At 50.2% G+C, this 24,799-nt stretch overlaps 1 protein-coding gene and 1 pseudogene across 1 annotated transcript; both read right to left on the bottom strand.

Moving 5' to 3' along the window:
• Positions 1-4,690: 4,690 nt before the first annotated feature.
• Positions 4,691-8,651, bottom strand: LOC140896770 (olfactory receptor 10G6-like; annotated as a pseudogene).
• Positions 8,652-16,423: 7,772 nt separating this feature from the next.
• LOC140897071 (mast cell protease 3-like) lies at positions 16,424-23,783 on the bottom strand. The gene is made up of 5 exons (XM_073309351.1): positions 23,717-23,783; positions 19,556-19,703; positions 18,566-18,701; positions 17,510-17,782; positions 16,424-17,194 (listed from the first exon to the last, which is right to left on the bottom strand). The coding sequence occupies exons 1-5, from the start codon at positions 23,781-23,783 to the stop codon at positions 16,982-16,984; spliced, it is 837 nt and encodes a 278-aa protein (XP_073165452.1). The 3' UTR covers positions 16,424-16,981.
• Positions 23,784-24,799: the final 1,016 nt, after the last annotated feature.

The raw sequence follows: 24,799 nt of genomic DNA, 5'->3' as shown, positions 1-24,799 counted from the left end.
GGTCTCCACCCAAGGAAGCCTACAGGTAGGGAGCTGGAAGCCTGAGGGAGATGCCCCTGCTGGACCACTATGGAGAAATACCAGTGCAGTTGCTCTGAACTGTGACAAGAATCTGGACCGAAACACCAAGGCCCATTTGAAAATCCCACTAGTTGCCTATCTGCACCTGTAGGTGGCGATATACCTTTGAAAATCTGGCCAATGTCCCCATGGAATTTCAGTGAGAACTGGGCACCTGAATGGCTTTTGAAAATGGGACCTACTTTCCTAGGTCAATTAGGTGTTTTTTTAAAAATTCACCCCTACTTAGATAGAGCTAGAAAGATAAATAAGTAAAAAAAAAAGGAATAAAAATGCTAATAGAAGATTTAACTAATGTGAGGACTCTACACTCATCACACACAATGTGTTTTGGGTTTGTGCTGCTTATGTATTGTGTCTTCTGCACGCGGTTGTGCTTGAAGTTTGAATAATATGCGGTGGGAATAAACCTAACCCAGGAATAAAACTTTTTTTCCCCTGCCCTCAGCTGTTGTTTGATTGGAACTTGTCTCTAAGTTTTCTGTGCTTTTTCTAGGTGTTCCAATGAAAAATAAATCTGGAAACCAGTGTCTGGAGTGGTTTAGGTTGGACATTAGGAAAGGCTTTTTCACTAGGAGGGTGGCGAAGCACAGGAATAGGTTAAAGGGGTGGAATCTTCTTCCTTAGAGGTTTTTAAGGTCAGGTTTGACAAAGCCTTGGCTGGGATGATTTAGTTGGGGTCTGGTCCTGCTTTGAGCAGGGGGTTGTACTAGATACCTCCTGATAGTCTATGATTCTATGACTGGGCCCATTTATAAGACTGGCAGAGAACAAGTGAAATTTAAGAGAACAGTAAAAATATGAAATGAAAAAATAGTTGGATTTTAAGGCTGGAATTTCCAAAGGAAGACAAAAGTCTATGGCAGTTAGACACTTAGATCCTGGCAGGTGCCTTTGAAATTCACAACCTAAAGTAAAAGTGTGATGGTCTGCTCACTGGTTACATACCACTTAAGCCCTAAACCATTTTTTATATTTGTACACTTAGCCTGACAAACTCATGGCCACAAAATATTGAGGCCAAGAGCTTTTTAGATTTCAAAAAAGGGTCAGACAGGTGTACAGATGATGAGAACATCTTGAGTTATATAAAAGTCAGTCAATGTCATCTTTATTAAGGACTAGTAATAAATGATCCTTTGAAGCTTTTCTTTGGTGGAAAATTGGGTTTTCAACAGACCTGCACAGGGGAAATCACCCACTAGATGGGAACGTGAACCTCTACGACTGAGAAATTGATTACGTCGACACACAGTGAACTGAGCACCAAGGAAAGTAATTCTACTGGGCCAGAAAGTTATAGAAATCTCACTACATATAGATATGGCCATATGACCAGCCCCTTACTGGTATAAACTGACATGTCCCCAAATACTTCAATTCACACGAGTTGGAGATCTGAACCATTGACTCCAACTGAGCTAAGGCACTGTGCAGAGTCAGTCCTTGTCCTAAAGCGCTTATGTCCTAACCAGCCTAAAGGGAGTGGCACTAGTCCCGTTTTACAGATGGGAAACCATGGCATGCACAGTGAAAGTGACACAGGCTGTCTGGAGTCCCACTGGCACCGACTTTCAAAAGTGTAGGGGGGTGCTCAACCCCTGGCTCTGCCCTAGGCCGCACCTCACTCCACCCCTTCCCCCTAAATCCTCCTCCTCCCTGCCTCTTCTTCCCTGCTCCACCCTTGCCCCACCTCTTCCTGCCTATTTCACCCCCACCCCCGAACATGCCACGTCCTTGCTCCTCCCCTCTCCCCCTCAGAGCCTCACAAATGCTGAAAAACAGCTGATTGCAGCGGCCAGGAGGCACAGGGAGGGAGGGAGAGGCGCTGGTCAGCGGGGCCCAGCAGCGGGTGGGGGCAACTAATATAGGGGCTGCCGATGGATGCTCATTACCCACCAATTTTTCCCTGTAGGTGCTTCAGCCCAGAGCACCCATGGAGTCTGTGCCTATGTGGAGTCCCACTCCAGTGCCTTCACCACAGACCCTTCCTTCGCTGGGAATCATTGCAGGTTATTTTTCATAACACCGACATGCCTACAGGCCCCTGGCAAGGATCGGAGACAAGACAAATCAAGTGCATGAGTATACCGGGGTGGGGTAGGGGTGAGTTTTACAAAGATAAGATCATGTGGTGACATATGCCGTCATGTTATTTTTATGAGCGGAAGAGCTTGGACAGTTCCAAGGGCTGGACTAATGGGATGGATGGCCCAATGGTCTGATGTTGTTTGGCCTTTGCTGTGTTCCTAAAGCAAGTCAACATCTTGGATTCATCTCTTCTTAGATGAGCTTGAAACGTGGCCAGAATGGCTTTTCTCTGGCTCCTCACAACCCTCGGTGTTAGGTGTTAGGATATAGATATTCAGGCCTGTCTGTAAAGGCCTATACTCTAAGAATTTAGGTGTATTCTTATCACTTGGCTAGCTATAGAGGTACAAAAGAAAGAATCAAAATCACTGTCTGCCGGTGTAAGGGCCTTCTCTTACTGTGACAGTTTGTGGCCCTGTTCTTAGGCCAAGGCCTTTGGCTAAGCAGCAGAGGCAGCCATAAGCTGGGAAGCGACCGGGCACAGCCTCACATTCCAAACTAGTCACACTGAAATAAGGTGCTATTCGGCTGTTAGGATACAATCCTGTCCTGATAGTGCCCATCGCCTCCAGAGAAAGGGAAGTGCCTAGAAAATGTAAAAGGAAACTTAGTTTGATAGCATCCTGTCTGGCAAGAACTCACTTCTCAATAGCTGGGATGTGAAATCCTCACTTCTGTATTGTTTTGTCATTATAGTTCCCACTTTGCTGTTGTTTGTCTGTATAATCTCTGTCTGGTTCTGTGATTGTTCCTGTCTGCTGTATAATTAATTTTGCTGGGTGTAAACTAATTAAGGTGGTGGGATATAATTGGTTACATAATCATGTTACAATATTTTAGGATTGGTTAGTTAAATTTCAGGAAAATGATTGGTTAAGGTATAGCTAAGCAGAACTCAAGTTTTACTATATAATCTGTAGTCAATGAGGAAGTGAGTGGGTGTGGGTGGGAGGGGGTGGATGTGGGTGGGGGAAATGGGAACAGGGAATTTGGGTAAGGAAATTGGAATCATGTTTTGCTAAAGGGGGAGATGGGAACAGGGAATGGGGGTAAGGAAGTTGGAATCATGTTTGGCTAAGGGCAGGAATGGGAACAGGGACACAGGTATAAGGCTCTGTGGTGTCACAGCTGGGAAGGAGGATACTAAGGAAGGAAACTGGAATCATGCTTGCTGGAAGTTCACCCGAATAAACATCGAATTGTTTGCACCTTTGGACTTCGGGTATTGTTGCTCTCTGTTCATGCGAGAAGGACCAGGGAAGTAAGTGGGTGAAGGAATAAGCCCCCTAACATTAGGCAGTAAGAAAATGACACGCCTGAGGAAACTGATGCCAAGTGATTTGCCCAAGGTCATGCAGGAGCCTGCAGCAGAGCTGTAAACAAAAAACCCAGGAGTCCTAACTCCCAGCCCTCCCTGCTTTTACTACCAGACACCACTCCTCTCCAAGAAGCAGAAATACAATCCAGGAGTGCCAGTCTGAGTGTCTCTACCCACCAGAGAATTGGAACAAACTCCAATAGCTCCGAGGAACCAGGAGTTCAATCGGTAGAACCCACTCCCCTCCCAGAGCCAGCGAGAGAACCCCAAGTCCTGATGCTAATCTCCAGATCCCTCTCTCCCTGTCCAATTCCCAGACAGCTCCTGCTGGACACAGGACAATCATGGCTCAGGCCCCAGCAGTTTGCTGTCCCTCAGTCTCATCAGGGCATCCTAGGATACAGGATCCTCATCATAGGATACAGAGGGACCTAGACAAATTGGAGGATTGGGCCAAAAGAAATCTGATGAGGTTCAACAAGGACAAGTGCAGAGTCCTGCACTTAGGACTGAAGAATCCAAGGCACCACTACAGACTAGGGACCGAATGGCTCGGCAGCAGTTCCGCAGAAAAGGACCTAGGGGTTACAGTGGACGAGAAGTTGGATATGAGTCAACAGTGTGCCCTTGTTGCCAAGAAGGCCAATGGCATTTTGGGATGTATAAGTAGGGGCATTGCCAGCAGATCAAGGGACGTGATCGTTCCCCTCTATTCGACATTGATGAGGCCTCATCTGGAGTACTGTGTCCAGTTTTGGGTCCCACACTACAAGAAGTATGTGGAAAAATTGGAAAGAGTCCAGCGGAGGGCAACAAAAATGATGAGGGGACTGGAACACATGACTTATGAGGAGAGGCTGAGGGAACTGGGGATGTTTAGTCTGCAGAAGAGAAGAATGAGGGGGGATTTGATAGCTGCTTTCAACTACCTGAAAGGGGGTTCCAAAGAGGAGGCTCTAGACTGTTCTCAGTGGTAGCAGATGACAGAACAAGGAGTAATGGTCTCAAGGTGCAGTGGGGGAGATTTAGGTTGGATATTAGGAAAACCTTTTTCACTACGAGGGTGGTGAAACTCTGGAATGCGTTACCTCGGGAGGTGGTGGAATATCCCTCCTTTGAGGTTTTTAAGGTCAGGCTTGACAAAGCCCTGGCTGGGATGATTTAGTTGGGGATCGGTCCTGCTTTGAGCATGGGGTTGGACTAGATGACCTCCTGAGGTCCCTTCCAACCCTGATATTCTATGATTCTATGATCCTTCATCTCCTTGTTCCTCAGCATGTTGATGAAGGGGTTCAGGAGCGGGATCACCGTGGTGTAGAATACAGCCACCACCCTGTCCACACTGTGCTGGGAACCTGGCCTCAGGTAGATGAAGACCACAGGGACATAGTAGGTCACCACCATGGTGACGTGAGCCTCGCAGGTGGAGAAGGCCCAGCGCCTGCCCTCAGCAGAGTGGATACTCAGGATGGCCGAGATAATGTAGACATAGGATGTCAGGATCAGCAGGAAGCAGGTGAAGGTCAGGAAGCCAATATCCAAAAATGTCATCAGCTGGTTGAGCGCCATGTCCCCGCAGGCCAGTTTCAGCACAGCCAGAATATGACAGAAGATGTATCCCACTCGGTTCCCCTGGCCATAGGGCAGCTGGAAGGTCAGTGCGGTCTCTATCAGCGAGTGCAGGGGACCCCAATCCCTTCCCATCTCTGGGGATAGAATCCAGGTGTTCTGACATCTAGCCTGCCCTGCTCTAATCCAGTAGATCGCACTCCCCATTCCTGCATGGGCCGAATCTCAGCCCCCACTGAACCCCATTTGCCTTCCCGAGCCAGCTTTGAATTCATGTAAAGTAACCAGATGTCCCAATTTTATAGGGACAGTCCAGATATTTGAGGCTTTTTCTTATATAGGCTCCTATTACCCCTCACCTCCGTCTCCATTTTTCACACTTGCTATCTGGTCAGCCTAAACCCAGGAGTCCTGGCTCCCACCTCCAATGCTTCAGCCCACTAGACCCTCCTCTTCTCCCACACCCAGGAACAGAACCCCAGAGTTAAACAGAGACACATTCAAATTACAAACAAAGTTCACATTGATATGTGTGAGGGTGATTAGCCGTGGGAATGGACTCTAAAGGGAAGTAAGGCATGCTCTGACTTTTGCGATCTTCGAGTCAAGATGGCCTTTGTTGAAATAGGTGTTAGTGAGACATGAGTTATTGGGCATGACATTCTGTGGTATCCAGGAGGTCAGATTAGATGCTGCTGCTGGTCTCCTCTGGCATTAATCTATCAGTCTATGAATCCGCACATCCGGCTGTGGTGCCTGGCTATGCGTCCAAGCTGGGCTGCTATGGCCAGCATGCTAAGCCATTCTCACCTGCTCCATGCCATGCCCTGAGATCTCCCTTGGCCTTCACCCCTCTACATCTCCCGCACCCAACCCTTCACATAGAATGTAGCCTTGTCCCCCACGTGAAGCCAACCTCAGCCTGGAAGGGCTTAAGGGGAAACTTGCATGTGGAGATTAGCCCAGAGTTGCCCACTTCAGGGTCCTTGCCCCTGCCTCTGACACAGCTGGTACCAGGCACTGTGGGACACCTGGTTGGCATGAGGCACTGTGGGATGCTAATCCTAACAGGTAGTTGCTCTATTTCTATTCCTTTCTCTGCTCTATTTAGTTTCTTCTTCAGCTTGGACATGTCCTTTCTTTCTGCAGCTTCTTATAACCTTGCACCTTCTCTGTTCTCTCTCCACTTTTCCCCCGGTGTATTTCACTCCCCTGGTCACACAGAGCTAGGTCAGTGTTAAACTGTTGACATTGGCTGTGTTTTAAAGCACATAATGATGCCCTCCCACTGGCAAACTCCAATGGCCCTTATTAGAATCGTTGTTTGGGGCAAAGTGAAAGAGCTCGTTCATGTATTTCATCAGAGAGGAAAGTCTGTGGCCATGCTAGAACGGGTGGCTCGTGCAGGTTGCATCTGGTGATCACTATGGGCATTACACCGAAGGTCCTGTGTTTCTTTAATGTAATGCAGCAATTCTCACAGAAAACTGCTCTCCCTGATATTCCAGGCCTGGCCTCCTGCTCTGAGCCAGTCCTGAGCCCGGGGCTCTGCGAGACGGTGCTGTATTGCAGAGAGTGGAGTGGGTTACTCATTAGGATGTGCGCTCTGCTTGGAGTCAGTGCCAAGCCCAGTGTCCCAGCAAGCTCCTAGGGGGGCATTGTATTGCTGGAAGGACAGTGGGGGGCTCAGTAGATGGCCCTGTCCTCTCTGAGTCATTGCTGACCCCCATGTCCCAGCATGGCAGCAAGGGGCGCTCTGCTGCAGAGAGTGGTCTTGTGGGGCTCAGCAGGGAGTGTTTGGAAACCTCATGGCACTTTTTGGTCAAAGAAGATATTTTACCCTTCACTTTCTGGCTAAATGCTAACTTTGTTAATTCCATTCCAGTTACAGAGGCAGCTCTAATGAGCAGGTCGTACCCCCAGCTGGAGTAATTTGCCAAGGCACCATGGGAGTTATTGCCCCTCTGTCTTCTTACACTGAGAAAATTCACTTTGACTCTTGGTAGTAACATGTAGTCTCCTCGGTGCATGGCTCTCGGACTATACGAGAGCAGGTCTGCTTTCAAAGCAGGCCTGGGCAGCAGATGGTTTTCCCATTCCATGGAAGTTTTTGGCATTTTGAAATTGTTCCTGTTATAAATCAGGATGAAAAGTCAAAATGTTTGTGAGTTAAAAATCTGAAAAAAAATAATTTGGGTGAATCAAAAAATTTAAAAAAACCCACAAAATTTCTGAAATAAAAAAATAATAAAATAAAAAAACGTTGTTTTTAGATAATTTAACAATGTTTTATTTCTATGTTATTTCTCTGTTAACCTTCTATGATAACTTTTTTCCCTTTTAAACGTTTTAGTGTATATTTACTACATTTCAAAATGAAGTTAAAACTCCTCAAACTATCGTTGAAACTTTTCTAGCCAAAAATGTTTTGAGTTGGGTGTTCCACTGAATGCAAAACTGCTTCGCGAGCAGTTTTCATTTTGCTGTATTGGCATTTTCCAACTAAAAAGTCAGGAACATTTCCCCAGAAAATTTCCATCCAAATCTCCTATTTCAAAGGTCCTTCTTCCTGGCATCTGGCTGAGCTAAGGCCACCTAGGGCTGGAGTCTGGAGACTTTGAGGGCATGCCTCTCGCTGGTTCCTCTATGACCCCCCCCCACCCCCTGAATTCACTTACACCAGTGAATCTATCCTCACGGCTGTGAGGTAGGGAAGGGTTATTGTCCCCATTTCACAGGGTGAGCACCAGAGACATTAAGTTTCACCTGGGCTCCTGGGATCGAGGCTACCCACCTCCTGAGTGCCCTCCTAGAAGCTATGTGTGATACTGCAATCTTTTTCCGCTCATGACCACCTCACACCCCCACCCTCCCAGGTTGCCAACCCCCTTCCAGGTCTTCAGTGGCTCAGCCCTCTGGCCAAGTCACACAGTATAAAAACGGACCTGCTCCAGAGTAGCAAAGAGTCCATCAAACTGTGTGCCTTCACCCGGGACTTCAACCCGGTCACTGGGCCTTTTAAATGCCACCCTTGGTTCAGACTTCTAAAGGAGACTTTGTCAGTGGCCGGTGGAGGAACCCACCACTCTGCGTTCCAGCCCAGGGACCCTGATCCCAGCTGCCATATCCTGCTCCCTTTAATTAGCTGCTGTTGCTTCCCCCAGATGGACAAATCCCCTCTGGTTCATGGTGCTGGCATACTGAAGAGGGTCACATGTAGCCATGTATTGGTCGTAGGCCATGACCATCAGCAGGAAGCACTCAGCACCTCCAAAGAAGTGGAAAGAATACAGCTGTGCCATGCAAAGCCAAAGGAGATGGAGTGGGAGCCCGCCAGGAACTCAGCCAGCATCCTGGGGAGCGTGACACTAGAATGACATATGTCCAGGAGGGACAGCTCTCTGAGGAACTAGTACACAGGGGAGAGTAGCTGAGGGCTGAGACTGATGGTCAACAGGCTGACAAGATTCCCCAGCAGAGTCAACAGGTAGATGGCTAGAAAGAGCAGGAAAAAGTCAATCTTCCATTCCTGTGCCTCAGAAAATCGCAGGAAGGTGAATTTCAGCACATGGGTGACATTCTGCCTTTGCATTTGTCCCTAACGTGGTTCCTATTGCTATGGACTTTTGTCTGAAGGCAGAAAAGAAAATGATATAATTTAGTGAGGAAGAAGCACATGGTGAATTGTCTGACAATTTACAAGTAAATCTTGGTTGAGTGACACATGGGGAGATAGACAGACAGACAGATAGAGAGACAGAAAGAGACAGAGAGAGAGAGAGAGAGAGAGAGAGAGAGAGAGAGAGAGAAGCATATTCCTCATTCTTAGAAAGAAGAGCACTGTGGATTCATAGATATTGCTGGCCAGAGTTCAATTTAGTACAGCATTCTGCCTCCAATGATAGCCAGTACTAGATGGATGACAAACTTAATATGAGCCAACAATGTAATCGACATAAGAATGGACATGCTGGATCAGATCAATGGTCCATCTAGCCCAGTATCCTGTCTTCTGACAGTGGCAAGTGCCAAGTGCTACTGAGGGAATGAAAAGAAAAGGGCAATTTATCGAGTGCTCCATCTGCTGTCATCCAGTCCTAGTATCTGGAAGTCAGAGGCTTAGGGTGACATCCCAGGCAATCTTGGCTAATAGCCATTGATGGACTTATCCTCCAGGAACTTATCTAGTTCTTTTTTGCCTTCACAACATCCCCTAGCAATGAGTTCCACAGGTTGACTGAGCGTTGTGTGAAGAAGTACTTCCTTAGTTTGGTTTTAAACCTGCTGCCTATTAATTTCATTTGGTGCCCATAGTTCTTGTATTATGTGAAGGAGTAAATAATATTTCATTATTTACTTTCTCCACACCAGTCACGATTTTATAGACCTCATCATATCCCATTTCTTTTCTAAGCTGAACAGTCCCAGTCTTCAATCTTTTGTCATATGGAATCTGTTCCATACCCTTAATAATTTTTGTTACCCTTCTCTGTACCTTTCCCAATTTTAATATATCTTTTTAGAGATGGGGTGACTAGAACTGCATGCAGTACTCAAAGTGTGGGTGTAGCATTTACATACTGTGATAGACCCAGGCCAGTTGGGTACAGCAGAGTAGCCCTTTTGGGATCCAGGAAGTGGGCGGGTGAAGCCCACCCACTACTAAATGATTCCCCCTCCAAGAGGGGGATCCACAGGATCTGGACACCAAATAAATACGGGGGACAACTAATGAAATAACAGGGACAGGAGAGTGGTCAAAGGGTCAAACAAAGGGAACCGGACAGGGACACCGAGCAGAGAACCCTGGACAGCGCCCACTGCTCCTCAAAGGCGTCAAGGGAGTCAGTGGACGCCGCTCAGAGGAACTCTGCCCGGAGGCGTGAACGGACGGAGGATTGGAAATAGGCCCCAAGTCACAGGAGACTCCATCAGCCAACCTCCTCACTCTGGTTTTATAGATGGCCATTTTAGCCAGGATCAGGAGGAGGCTGACCAGGACTTTGTGGGGCCACAGATAGGGAGTGCACAGATAAGGAGGTGAGGGGAAAAGTGCAACCAAAATCTTAACAAAAGGTTCATAAGGAACCGGACTAGAGGCTGCAGCCTGGCGCACTCCAGGTATATGTGCGCCAGGGTTCCCTTCACACCGCAAAAGGGGCAGGTGTCTGAGATAGGGGTGAACCACGCCAAGTACACAGTCTTCAAATACGTTAATGGCTGTTATAAAGGGGATGGTAACAAATTGCTCCCCATGTCAGCTGAAGGTAGGAGAAGACGTAATGAGTTTAATCTGGAGTAAAGGAGATTTAGGTTAGATATTAGGAAAATCTTTCAGACTCTGAGGATAGTTAATGTCTTGAACAGGCTTCCAAGGGAGATTGTGGAATCCCCATCACTGGAGGCTTTTAAGAAAAGGTTAGACAAACACCTGTCAGGGATGGTCTAGGCATATTTTGTCCTGTCTCAGAGTGGGCAGGTTGGACTAGATGACCTATCGAGATCTCTTCTAGCCCTACTTTTCTGTGATGCTATGATTCTGTGCTTCAGGGGATCATGTAAGACACTCTGCAGCGGTTAGTTATGGTATTGCCCATGTACAGGTGAAGTATTTACTTAACCCACTTTGTGGAGTGGTTGGGTTTGTTTCCCGGAGCTGGAGGTTTCAAGTATCCTGCTGTGCTCATATTCCAGGTGAAACAGTTGAAGTGAAGAGTAAACCTTTAAAGGAGGAAGTGTTTTTGATCTTTCTTCTTTCATCCCTGAGAAAAGCTTCCCAGAGAAAGTGGAAGCAGAGGCATCAGCCTTCTGAGCAATCATTGGATTTTACATCATTTCAGTGAAATGACAGCTGGCAAGGATGGGCTGCTTCTTAAATACTTTAATGTCTGAACAGTTTCTTTTGACCTACGTAGCTGTACCAGTATGGAGGTGGTTGACCACAGTTCCATTGTTAAGGTGGAGCTGAGGCTTGGACTTAAAGTAAGGATTCAATACCTTTGTTACATACAAAGGAATTGGAGAAGGTTCAGAGAAGAGCTATAAAAATGACCTGAGGGCTGGAAAAATTTGCTCCACAGAGGTTTAAGGGGGTCAATCTATGTAGCTTATCAGAAAGAAGATTGAGAGGTGACTTGATGACAGTGTATAAGAACCTTCGTGGGGAGAAAAGACCAGGTACTAATCACCTCTTTCATCTAGCAGAGAAAGGCACAACAAGAACTAATGACTGGACACTATTGTTGGATGAGCGCAAATTAGAAACAAGCCATGAATTTTTTTAACAGGAAAGGTGGTCAATTATTAACACAAGCAACCAAGGGAAATGGTGGATTCTCCATCTCTTTAAGTCTTCAGATCAAGGTGGATGCCTTTCTGGAAGATACGCTTTAGTGAAAGACAAGTTATTGGACTCACTACAGGAGAAACCTTATGAAATTCTCTGGCCTCTGTTACTAGAAGATCTAATCTTGGCCTTAAAATCCAGGAATCCATGAAAAAAATCACAGCATAGTAAAATATTACAGCTCTTACTCTCTGGGCACAGGATGACCTTTCTCATGATTTACAAATAAATCAGTTAATTTGTTGATGGGTTAAAATGGGTTCTTTTAATATTAACACCTGGTGTCAGATCATTTCTTTGAGGTGAAGGATCTTAACAATGAAATAGCTCTGAGGTGTCGAACTTCCCAGATAGTTAAAATTACTTGAAATCTTGTGCGTTGGCTACAGTTGGAGACTTTAATTAGGGTCCATGGTCCATCCCCCCAATTTTTTTTCATACATGAAAATTTCTCCTCAGAAGGGTCTGATGAACAACATGCTCCTACAAGAGGTACATGTAGATCTGCCCTCTTCCCACAAGGCTGCCATCTCCCACTGTTCTTAATGAGACTCAGGAAATAATGCGCCCAGTTTGATGGCCATATATCTCCCATTGTTCTCACCATGACTGAATCATAGACTAATAGTCACGTAGGACTGGAAGGAACCTTGAGAGGTCATCAAGTCCAGTCTACTGCACTAATGGCAGGACCAAGTACCATCTAAACCAGAGGTGCGCAGACTACAGCCCAGGGGCCACATCTGGCCCTCCAGACATTTTAATCCGGCACTCGAGCTCCCGCCGGGAAGTGGGGTCTGAGGCTTGTCCCGTTCCGGTGCTCCAGTTGGGGAGCAGGTTCGGGGTCTTGCCCCACTCCGCATGGCTCCCAGACGCAGCATCACAACTCCACTCTGGCTCCTAACGTAGGGGCATTCAGGAGGCTCTGCATGCTGCCCCACCCCAAGCACCACCTCTGCAGCTCCCATTGGCTGGGAACTGCAGCCAAGGGGAGCTGCAAGGGCAGTGCCTGCACACAGGGCATCGCGGAGAGCCGCCTGGCCGCACCTCTGCATAGGAGCCGGAAGAGGGACATGCCACTGTTTCTGGGAGTTGTTTGAGGTAAGCGCCACTGGGAGCCTGTCCTCCCGACCCCCTCCCGTTCCCAAACCCCCCGTCCCAGCCCTGATCCCCCTCCCTCCCTCCAAACCCCTCAGTCCCAGCCCGGAGCACCCTCCTGCACCCCCAAGTCCTCACCCCCAGCCCCACCCCAGAGCCTGCACCTCCAGCCGGAGCCCTCACACCCACCTGCACCCAACCACTAATTTTGTGAGCATTCGTGGCCTGCCATACAATTTCTATACCCAGATGTGGCCCTCAGGCCAAAAAGTTTGCCCACCCCTGATCTAAACCATCCCTGACAGATGTCTGTCTAACTTGCTCTTAAAAATCTCCAATGATGGAGATTCCACAACCTCCTTAGGCAAATTATTCCTAACCACCCTGACAACCCTGCTTAGGGTTGCATTCCCATTTCCCATGGTAAGTGAGTCCTTCATGCCACAGAACAGCCACTTGCTCCTTGATGGTGGCCTGAACTGGCAACATCAGGGGAAGGGCAAAAACCTCTGCAGGGGACAGTTCCAGTATTGACTTTCCAGAGTGTTTTTTTTCCTATCCCAGGTCACTTAGAAGTTGAGTTTGACCCCAAAATGGGAAGTTTTATCCCCTTCTGATCTGTGGAGCACCCCGGTTGAAATCCACACCTGCGCAGTGGGACTAGCATGAGGACTAGACACCTAATTCCTCAGATGGGGGGCTCTAGAAGGACTTCCTGTTGTCAAGTGTGGGCTGCAGGGAGTTAGAAGATGAGGAGGGGACACTGGGAGCAGGTCTCCTGGGTTGTAGGGTTGTAACCCCAGCCCCGGGAAGGGAATGGGGTCCAGTGGGTAAGATTGGGGGTGGGGTGGGGCTTCTGGATTATTTTCACAGCTCTGGGTGGTAAGTGAGATGTCAGGGGTGAGGAGGGGATGTGAGTCAGGTCTCCTGGGTTATATTTCCAGCTCTGGGAGGTAAGTGGAGTCCAGAGGGTTACAGCAAGGGGGGTTGTTTGCCAGGACTTGTAAGTTCAGGTCCCAGCTCTTGGAGTTGAGCAGGGTCAAGTGGCGTAGAGCAGAGGGGAAGAGGCTGGGAGTCAGAGCTTCTGGGCTGGATTCTTCCCCTGGCACAGGAGTGAATCTTGTCCCAAATGCTGCTGCAAAGATCATCCATTGCTTCTCTGCTCATTAATTAACACCCCGGGTTCACCTTCAAAAACACAGACCGAGCGAATGGAGTGTGGGAACTGATCCCAGCTGAACCCATTTCATCCTGGTGGGGCTCCCATACCCCCCCAGAGCTGTGGGTTCCCTTGTTCCTTTTTTTCCTCCTCATCTACCTGTTGATGCTGTGTGGGAACCTGCTCATCTTGCTGAAGTGATGAAGTGAGCTGTAGCTCACAAAAGCTTATGCTCAAATAAATTGGTTAGTCTCTAAGGTGCCACAAGTCCTCCTTTTCTTTTTGCGAATACAGACTAACACGGCTGTTACTCTGAAACCTGTCATCTTGTTGGCAGTGGCCCGGGAGCCCCAGCTGCACAAGCCCAGGTACTGGTTTCTCTGCCACCTGTCCTTCCTCGACATGATGGCCTCCTCGGTGGTCGTGCCCAAGGTCGTGGCCAGCTTTCTGCCAGGCGGTGGGGCCATCTCCTGCCAGGGCTGCGTGGCCCAGCTCTTCTTCCACTTCCTTGGCTGCACCAAGTGCTTCCATGGCACAGGAACCACAGTGTGTGCATGTTTCACACACCCCCAACCAACCCCACTCTCCTGCAGGTAATAGCTTATCTAAAGTGATCACTCTCCTTACAATGTGCATGATGACCCTGAAGTTTCTGAGGGTCTCAGTAAGAAGCCACATCAATCTCCCACAGGCCTGTGCGTGTGTCATGTGGGCTTTCTAAGGGGTGCAACCTCTCCATTTCTGGCTCCCCCTGCCTCTGCCTATAGAGGGGGAGGCATCATCCCAGTTTCACCTGATTCAGCCCCACCGTGCAGGAGCTAATCTGTGACAAGCAGACCCAAATGCCAGGCCTCACGTGATTCTGAGCGAGATACATCTGGGCCAAGCCACTGCCACTAGCTCTGGAGCTCCCAAGGCAGGCTCCTGGAGCCAGGCCTGCCACTGGGCATCTTTCCTGGGTGTGTGTGATACCACACTCCAGCTGTCCTGGACCAGTGCTGCAACCTCAACAAACACCTCCCATCACTCTTCAGGGTGCGCCAGGAGATGCCGTCAACCCAGCTTCCCATCTGGAACCAATTTGGGCCACCCGTGTGCAGGACAGAGGAATTCAGACCGGAGCAGATGCAGAGAAGGGCTGTGAGGGCATTCAGGGGACCAGAGAGAAGGTCTGACGAGAGGAGAGTGAAAGAGCTGGGCTGGATTAGCCTAAAATGCAGGCTGAGGTGGAGTCTGATTACTCTCTATGTTGGTGGTGTGGGGGTGGAGGGTTTGTGGAACATCAGTCTATCTTCTATGGGGAGAGGGGGCTGTAGAGTTTGGATGGCCTCCACCTCAGGAGAAGGGAGACCAATCTCCATGGGGACAGGTTGGTTAGAGGAGTCAAGGCGGGGGGCTAAACTAATAAGAAAAGGGGAGGGTAAAAAGGGGCAAGAAATGAGCTCTCAGCAAAAATCAAGAACAAAATTAATCCAGGAACCCCAACTAAATGAAGAGAAGAAATTCGTGGCTTGCCCCTGCACCAGTGCAAGGAGTCTGGGGAACAAACACAAGGTACTGGAATTGCTCCTCTCGGAGCAGCAGTTTGATGTAGCAGGTGTGACTGGAACCTGGTGGGATGATTCCTGTGACTGGACGGTTAAAATCCATCATTACCAGCTGATCAGGAAGGATCAAGTGGACAAAAGGGGAGGGCGTGCACTCAATGTCAAAAATGGCACCACCTGTTTCCAAGTCACTGATAACTGGGAAGAAAATGATCCTGGATACTTATGGATCAATGTCCTACCAGATAAAACACATGAGAGGTTAGTTGGTGTCAGCTATAGACCATCACATCACACTTGGGAAGAGGATGTGTGGCCCCTTGAGCACCTTTCTATAATGTGTAGGGAAAAAATCCATGTGATGTTGTTACCCGGGGTTCTTTCAACCCAAAGCTCTTGGTAACTTTTACTCTGTGCGAGGTGGTGTCAGGAAATAAATCAGGGGAGACACAGCCGTCCAACCGATAGATGGCTGGCACATATAGGACGACACAAGAGTGCTTTCACTTAAAGCTAAACAGGTTAGTAAAACACCCCCAACCCTCGATAATTACCGAAGCTGAGTGTGGCTCTCGAGTGGCACAGCGCCGGTGGGGAACACAAGATTCATCCAGAGGGAGAGTCCAGTCCAACTACCTCAAACTTTTCCCCCTTATTTATAGATTAGTAATACAATGACATGTCCCTTAAAGAAAACTTATTAAACAAGCAGTGTCAATGGTCAAGCAAGAGGTCCCTTCTGATTATTGATTAACCAGGTGTGGGTTTTTCCATAGTTTGCAGTCTTGAGGCCCCAGTAGACATTCCTGGGGCTCTTCTAAAATGCATGTATCAGCAGCTTCAACACAATTCTTATCAGGAAGGACGCGGGGTCAAGCTGCCCCTTCTGTGTCACCCAAACCCCCTCCCCTCCTGCCTTGGTCAAGCTGAGGCTGCTGCATGGCCACTTTAAGGCCTGCTGACTTGGCTGCATTTAGCAATAAGCAGTAGTGGTTTCAGGCACTTTACTGGTTTGCCAAAATCTCCCCATACAATGTGTCCTAAGTCCCAGCTTAGTGCATTAACCACGAGCCCAGCCTTCCCCTGTAGGGGTGAATTCCCGCCTGGCCCTGGCCGATGCAGCAGCTGCTCTGGATTTCACAGCTTGGGTTGATGGCTCAATACCTGAAACACTTTATTTTTTTTTGGTAACTTCATTTTTATTCATTGCTGGCAATGTAGCAGGGAGCGAAATGCAGCAGGCCGCGCGGCAGGGAAGGTGGGAAGGAGGCGATCAGCGCCGGGGATGGATCTGCAATCCGTTCAGTGCAGCCTTTTCTGCATTCCCTTCCCACTGGCCTTCCCAGCACTGGGAACAGGAGTATTTGAAACGGGTGGTGGCCAGCCCGATGAACTAACCCATGGGATAGGTCCAGTGAGGCCAGGGCAGGCTGCAGTTTTCACAGGAGTTAGCAGGTCAGGTAACAATGAAAATCCCCCAATAAATGATCACTCAACCAGCTGACATGGGGGAGAGCTACAAACTGCCAGGTCTGACCCAGGATTTGGTTTATGTCTGTTACCCTCGAGGAAATAAACCAGCTGTTTCCCTAGCCTAAGGGTTGGGGTTTGGATTGCCAAGGGAACCAAAGGGATGTGGTCTTGAACCTGGCTCCTTATTTCCCCTAGGCTCACTGCCTTGATGCTTATGGGTTGGGCACTGCCTGAGTGGAGCGATGGCTGAGGGGGCTATCCTGGGGAGAGGGGAGCTCAGCCAATCTGCAAAGCAGGACCTACATCTGGGCATCACCAGAGGACAGAAGCGATGCAGCTCCAGCCCCCGCTGCTATTCCCGGCTTGGCTCTGGGCTGCAGCCTTTTCATCGTTGCCCGTATCCAGGGGATGAAGGTGGAGACTTTCGTGTACACCCCGGGAGGGGTGGGAGGCCCCCAAGAGACGATGCCCTGGGCTGTATTCCTGCACACCAGGGGGCCTCCAGAATCGCCCTGTGAAATAGAACAAGTCACAGGTGGAGAACAGCTCAGTGAGTCATTCCCGCTGACGCACAGCTCAGTGACATCCCCCTATGTCCACCCATTCCCTGATTGGCTCCCCCAGTATCCAGCTGGTCTGAGCCCCCGTGCCCCCACCCCTAGAACTGTTCTCTGCCTCCCCCTGGGAGAAGACCCGATATTTTCCCCTTCATTTATACAGCGCAGTGGGGCCTGATCGCTGACAGCTGCTCGTAGGCCTGATTGCAACACCAGCAGCCTCATTAATAATGATTTATCGAGGATGCTTGAAGCCAGAAGGACATTCACCTTCCAAGAGTCTTTGCCCGTCTTTGGATCCCCCACACACATCATGGTGGAAGCATTATAGTAGCGGTATGGCCTGTAAGTATTCGTAGGACATGCAGCATCCTGCATCACCAACACGTCCACCTCCTGGAGCCTGGCCGGGGTCGATGTACAATCTGTGTGAGTGCGGCCCCAGCCGGCAACGCTGCAGGTGGCCCCGGCCTCAACTCTCTCGCTGGCGCGGGGCAGGGAGATGGTATCCACCGATTTGTTCAGCTTCGCTCTCTTTGCCAGCTGAGACACAAGACCGATGAAGATCAATGTGAGGGTCGCACTCAGGGACACAGAGACACACCCCAACCCCCAGAAACAGGCAAACCCATGACTGCGAGGTCACTGGGGATGGGATGGGGAGGTACCTGCAGCTGTGTGAGGTCACTGGGGGCAGGGGGATGGGATGGGGAGGTACCGGCAGCTGTGTGAGGTCACTGGGGGCAGGGGGATGGGATGGGGAGGTACCTGCAGCTGTGTGAGGTCACTGGGGGCGGGGGGATGGGATGGGGGAGGTACCTGCAGCTGTGTGAGGTCACTGGGGGCAGGGGGATGGGATGGGGGAGGTACCTGCAGCTGTGTGAGGTCACCGGGGGCGGGGGGATGGGATGGGGGAGGTACCTGCAGCTGTGTGAGGTCACTGGGGGCAGGGGGATGGGATGGGGGAGGTACCTGCAGCTGTGTGAGGTCACTGGGGGCAGGGGGATGGGATGGGGGGATACCTGCAGCTGTGTGAGGTCACTGGGGGCAGGGGGATGGGATGGGGAGGTACCTGCAGCTGTGTGAGGTCACTGGGGGCAGGGGGATGGGATGGGGGAGGTACCGGCAGCTGTGTGAGGTCACTGGGGGCAGGGGGATGGGATGGGGGAGGTACCGGCAGCTGTGTGAGGTCACTGGGGGCAGGGGGATGGGATGGGGGAGGTACCGGCAGCTGTGTGAGGTCACTGGGGGCAGGGGGATGGGATGGGGGAGGTACCTGCAGCTGTGTGAGGTCACTGGGGGTAGGGGGATGGGATGGGGCAGTACCTGCAGCAGCATGATGTCATTGTTATAGGACTCCTTGTTATAATCCTTGTGGGGGTACTGGCGTCTCACAGGGATCACTTGTCGGCTCCCTTCCCATTTGGTAATGTCATGGGCTCCCAGGATGACAGTGATCTTGCTGCAAAAGCCAAGAGCAACATGTGGGTTGTAGGGGCTAGAACATGGGATGGGATGGGATGGGATGGGATGGGCATGTGTGGGTCTGACACAGGTATACGGCTACTTGTGGGAACAGGGCAGCCTGGGGTCTAAAGAAGTGATTTCGGACTCAGTTCGCAGCCAGTAAAAATGTAAGATTCCCATTCCCATTCTCTGATCCAGACCCTGGACTGGAGACTTACTCTTTTGGGGGTCTGGGGAAGGGGAGACAAGGCCTTTTCCCTCTAGCAGAGCTCGCTCCGATCCATCTTGGGAGAGAGACTGGCTTGCTCAGGTGGGGTGGGGCATGGCACAAGGGCCTTTCCCCTATGTCAGGCACTGGCTCCAGCACAAAGCATCTGCCCAGAGGTGTTGGGGTCCCAGCATGTGTCTTCACCAGCCCTTGTGCTGTCCCACAAGCGGCTTCACTCCCATTGTCCTCCCGGCCCCTGGGTTTCAGGTTCCCTTATCCCTGTGACCCCTCCCAGCTAGATCCAGACAGGGGTCCATGCCCAGGCCTCCCAGAGACCTGCAGAGCTTTCCTAGGGCTGTGAGAACCTCCCTGCCCTGATCTGGGCAATGGGCCAGACCCCAGCTGCTCACACTGGCTATAGCTCCATTGAACTAACCAGCGTTGGTTCTGGACCATGGTTTGCAGAGGCCCCCAGAGACAGGCCAACGCCCCCTGAGCAGATCAGACCCTTGGGCTCTGCTCTCCCAGCCTGTCGCACTAACTGCTCCTTCCCTGCAACTATGATGGCGCCAGAGCTCCCGGCTCCCCCATCACCTGCTAACCCCGACCTGCCCCGACATCCCCAGCACAGAGACGCTTACTCTCCCTTGCAGTGAGCGGCCGTCAGCACGAAGTTCTGCGACACCAGGAACCCTCCACAGAAAAGATTCTTGTCTCCACGTTGTATTGACAGATAGGCCATGTAGGGTCTGGAGTGGGGCTGGGCTTCCCAGCCCCCGATGATCTCACCTGTGGGGGAGACCAGGTTCATACAAAGAGCTCCATTTTCTCCCAGGGCCAGGCTGGAACCGAACTCCCCATCCTGAAGGGGAGTCCCCACAGCCTCAACCCATCCCCTGTGATGCTTTTCTGGGGGGGATCCCTGTGCCTGGAACCCTGCCCCCTGCTCCACTCTGCCCCAGAGTGGACACCCCATAGTGCTGGGGGTAAATCTACAGCTTTGACCTCTCTGGGTGGCGAATCAGTGTCAAACACATCGGGAGTGGGGCAATAATTGCTCTGCCTTGAATTAACGGATTTGGGAGGCAAAGTCAACCAGAAACCCACTGACATGTCCCCTGCTGATGTTTCACCTTCTCCATCAAGCCACAGTGACAAGCCAGGGCTGCTCCCAAGCTGGCCCTCCAAATTCTTTTTCAACAGAAAACTGGGTTTTCTAGATCATGAAAAGTTTCTTAGACCACACCTCCTCTCCTCAACATTTTGGCATTTTTCTTCAAAATCTGATTCTTTCCCCCAGTTTTGGGCACTTTTCAGTTGAATATTTGTAACTATTTTGCCAGAGCAGGGATAGTTAATTATTTTTTGTCAAGGTCCACATTTCTTGGTCAAGTTATAATCAAGGATAAATGCCACAGAACATAATCATAAAAAGCCAACAATAATGGTAATAATAATAAGTAAATAAAAAGCTTTTGGGGTCCATTCAAAAGTGTCTGGACCAGATTTGGTCCAGATTTGGTCCATGGTCCGCCTATTGAATAACTATGTGAGAGAGTAAGGAGGAGTGGCAAGGTTTGCAACAGTAACATGCTGTCTCCCATCTGTTTATCCCACTTCCTTCCCAACCCCGACCCAACCCTGCTGTCATTTCTCCAAATGTTTTGCCAGATCCAAGATCTGAGGCAACATTATATGCACAGCTGGCCAGCAAATTTGAACTAAACGCTGATCCCCTAAAGCATTGGGAGGAGGAACAAGGCCAATTATTTTCTGCTAAGCAAATGGAAACAAATTTTAGCCCGTGCTCTGAACTGCTTCTTGGACCGACATTTAAGATTAATTCCACAGGAATATGGAGGATGTATTGTGCCTCTCTTCAATCATTCAAAACAGATGCCGATAAGTCAGACAAATATTGATGCTGTAATTCGGCAGGTACTGACTTAACCCATGTGCTCTGGGAAGGCACCTAGATGCTTTGGGTGGAACTGAATTGGAGAGGGGTTTTTTTTTATTCAAATAAAATTAAACATGTATTTTTCAACCTAATGTGTGTTAACTGGAAGCGGAACAAATCTGAAAGACTCTGGCTAAGCAGAGCACTAACAGTGGTGGAAAGACTAGTTCCACAAACACAGAAATCCAAAAAGGGACCAACAATCAAAGATTGGACCATAGACATCCTAAGCTTGGCCAGCATGTAAAGAGTGGCAGACTGTGTGTAGTGTGGTGGAGTGGCTGAGGGGTGTGACAGGAAGTATAAGAGGAGCCTCTAGCCTGTTGAGCCTGAGCCAGGGAAGGAGACAGATGTCCAGGGCCTGCTGCCGAGTCAAGGATCACCCTGACTCCAGAGGAAGCTGAGAGTGGAGGGGACTGACCAGGATTGCTGGCAGGTTAGTACCTCGATGAGACAGAGGACCCGTGGACTACGGAACCCCTTGCTCAGACTGTGGTCAGAAGTAGCTGAGGGAAAACAGATGCTGGTCCAGTTTGTCTGTCAGAACCCGAGTCACCATGTTGTGGTAGGATCCCCGCTGAGTCATCTGCCCTTGTTAGAGCCCTGGGCTGTGACCCAGTGGAGTAGGGTGGGCCCTGGTCCTTCCTACTCCTGTTGCCTGGGGTGGCAACATCCTCACCTTAGGAGGAATGGCCTGTTTGTTGCTATGCCATGCCCAAGGATCAGCGCCACCGAGCCTACGTGGCAACTCAGCCCTACCCCACTAAAGGGTCTTCAGGTCCATACGTTTGATTCGCTAACTCCCCAATACTGGGCGGTGCCCCTGTGATATAGTGAGCCAGAAGGGGAGGGATAATCGCTAACCCTCTACACTGTTACAGAGATACCAAGAAAAGCTGTTAGAGATATGAGATGCTTTCCTGGAAGTATCCGAATGATCCGATCAAATGCATCCCCCCCCGCCCCCCGCACCTCCTTCTCTTCTCTACCCACTTCCTTCCCCTACCCATCTCTATCCCCCTCCTCTGACTTTTGCTTCTAGTCATTTTCTTCCTTTAATAATTTTCCTTTAGTGGGATTTTTATAAGCAAATTGTGTTTGTAAATTGTGGAACATAGTGAGGGATTAATATTCTAACCATTCATATTACAGATAACATCTCAAGCCTAGCTAAGGTGAGTAGCAAATATCTAATATCTTATGAGAAGTTTTTGGTTTATGAGGAGTTTATGTATGTTTTGTTGTTTATTTTCGCACTTTCTCTCTCTGTCTTTTTAAAAAATTAATAAAAAGTTAATAGAAAAAGACCTAACTTTGGGAGCTTTCAAAGAAAAGTCAAAATTTCCCATGGAAAAATAAAAGCCTCTTCGGACCAGTTCAGAACAAGTCCCAACACACATGGGTCTCTGGGCATGAAATAAAATCTAGACAATCGATGTAAAGACATCAGGGTGGAGGGGACAGAAGGGCAAGGGAAGAGCTAGTGACGCTGAAGGACAATTGTCCTAACAAGGACAAATGGGATAAACTGGGCAGGAATAGATTGAGGTGGAAATGAGAAAGTCTCTGACCATCAGAGGGATGCAGGATTTAGGAACTGCGAGACTGCACCGTTTGCTTTAACTCCGGGCAACCCCCCCATATGCAGGCACTCATATGGGTTGACCCACCGTTGGTTCTGTGGGGCTAGCTGGCCCCTGGGAAATTTCCAATGCTATCAGCCAAGTTTAAATCACAGGGAAAGCTGAACCAGTTGAACTACAGATGTGGTTTAAAATCAGTTTAGTTAAACCAATGTAAGTCTGTGTGTAGCTCACACCTGACCGCTTTCAGAGATGACTTAGGAATGTTAATTTGGCATCCATATCAACCAGGCTGTTTGAGAGTCTGTTGCTGTTATTTGCATATGGTACAACCAACCGAGATCAGGGCCCCATTGTGCCAGGCGCTGTACAAACCCCAACCGAGATGAGTGTCTCTATTGTGCCAGGCGCTGCACAGACCCCAACCGAGATGAGTGTCTCTATTGTGCCAGGTGCTGCACAGACCCCGACCAAGATGAGTGTCTCTATTGTGCCAGGCGCTGCACAGACCCCGACCGAGATCAGTGTCTCTATTGTGCCAGGCGCTGTACAAACCCCGACCGAGATCAGTGTCTCTATTGTGCGAGGCGCTGCACAGACCCCGACCGAGATCAGTGTCTCTATTGTGCCAGGCGCTGTACAGACCCCGACCGAGATCAGTGTCTCTATTGTGCCAGGCGCTGCACAGACCCCGACCGAGATCAGTGTCTCTATTGTGCCAGGCGCTGCACAGACCCCGACCGAGATCAGTGTCTCTATTGTGCCAGGCGCTGCGCAGACCCCGACCGAGATCAGTGTCTCTATTGTGCCAGGCGCTGCACTGAGTCTGGCCGAGATCAGGGCCCCATTGTGCCAGATACAGCACTGCCCCTTCCCTAAACAATTTCAACCCAATGTGACAACACAGACAAAGGAGCTAGAACCCAGGAGTCCTGACTCCCAACCCCGCACGCTGCTCTAACCTCTGGACCCCACTCCCAAGCTAGGGATAGAACCCAGGAGTCTGGGCTCCCAGCCCCTACTTAAGACCCCCCTGTGTCTCTCTCCTGCTCTCTCTGTGTCTCAGGGGGTTTATCTCGGTACCAGCTCTGCCACCCGGGTTCCATCGCCCCCACCTCCAAACCCTTCCCTAGCCAGGTCCTGGGAGCCAACGGTCGCCCTGGCAGAAGCATCTGACTCTAGGGAGGAGCCAGGATTTGCAAACAGTCCAGAGAGCTGCCGGCTCCACTCCCCATGATCCCTCATCTCCCTGTACTCACCAGCCCCAGCCCAGGGGGGCAGGAGAAAGGCCACCGGCAGCAGGATCAGGATCAGCATCGTCACCATCCTGGGATAGTGACAGTGCTCGAGCCTCAGTCCTGGGGCATTTATAGAGCCAGCAGCAAACCACAGGTCATGTACGCAACCCCCTCGCGGGGAGCTGGGACCACACAGGCACCCTCAGAAACCTCAGCATCACGCCGCTGACACGTGGGGGACAGGAGGGAGGGAGCTGGGGCTGGAAAACAACCTCCCTCTGGGGGAAGGAGCCCAGAGGAAAGTCACTCGGGGTCAGGGAATCTTTGCCCCCTCTCCCAGAGCATCTGGGATCAGTGCCCCCTGGGGCCTGCCTGGAGCCCAGCACACCTTTCACCGAGCTCATCTGGATCTCTCCAACTCCTCCCTCCAACAGCTCATCTGGTGGGGAGTGCAGCCGATGCTGAGTCACCCGCTGGCTTGGCTCAGCTCCCCGCTTCCTCCCCAGCGTGTCTTTCAGAGCAGCAAGCTGAAGACAGGGCCCGGCTGTGGGTTTCTGGAGCCCAGCCACAGAGCCCACAGCCGACGTTCTCCCAGAGGCTGGGGAGCACGTGTCCTGCGAGGTGGTGGACCTGGGGCAGCACAGCTACCATGGGGATGGGCAATGGGGAAGGCCCTGAACAGCCGGCACAGGAGCCGTGTCCCTGTGAGCCTGCCCCATGGCAGGCATGGTTGAGTAAAGAGCAAACACCCCACACAACAAGGCTGACCACCAGGAAATGTGACCTTGGCTGTCCAGACGTTTGAATCTCTCACGTGCCTACAAGTCTCTGCCCCAGAAAACAGCTTAAAAATCACCCTGAGACCCCGGCCCCATTTCTCCGAGCCCCCCTGAAATGGCTCTGTATTTTTTTGTTAAGCTCCAGTGCCAGGAGTCACAGGAACACCTGCAAATCTCACCTTCTTGTGTGTTCAAATTGGATGTTTCAAGTCTATGAACCTGTGGAGAAGAGCTTGAAGACAAGACCCCTACATGTAAAAAGCCCCCTGGCCTTCTCCTCACCTGTCCCACTTCCTTATGGTGCCCCATAAACATCACCTACAAA

This window comes from Lepidochelys kempii, chromosome 13, assembly GCF_965140265.1.
Source record: "Lepidochelys kempii isolate rLepKem1 chromosome 13, rLepKem1.hap2, whole genome shotgun sequence".
NCBI lineage: Eukaryota > Metazoa > Chordata > Testudines > Cheloniidae > Lepidochelys > Lepidochelys kempii.
Note: the sequence above shows the minus strand (reverse complement) of the source record. Positions and strands in the feature narration are given on the sequence as shown.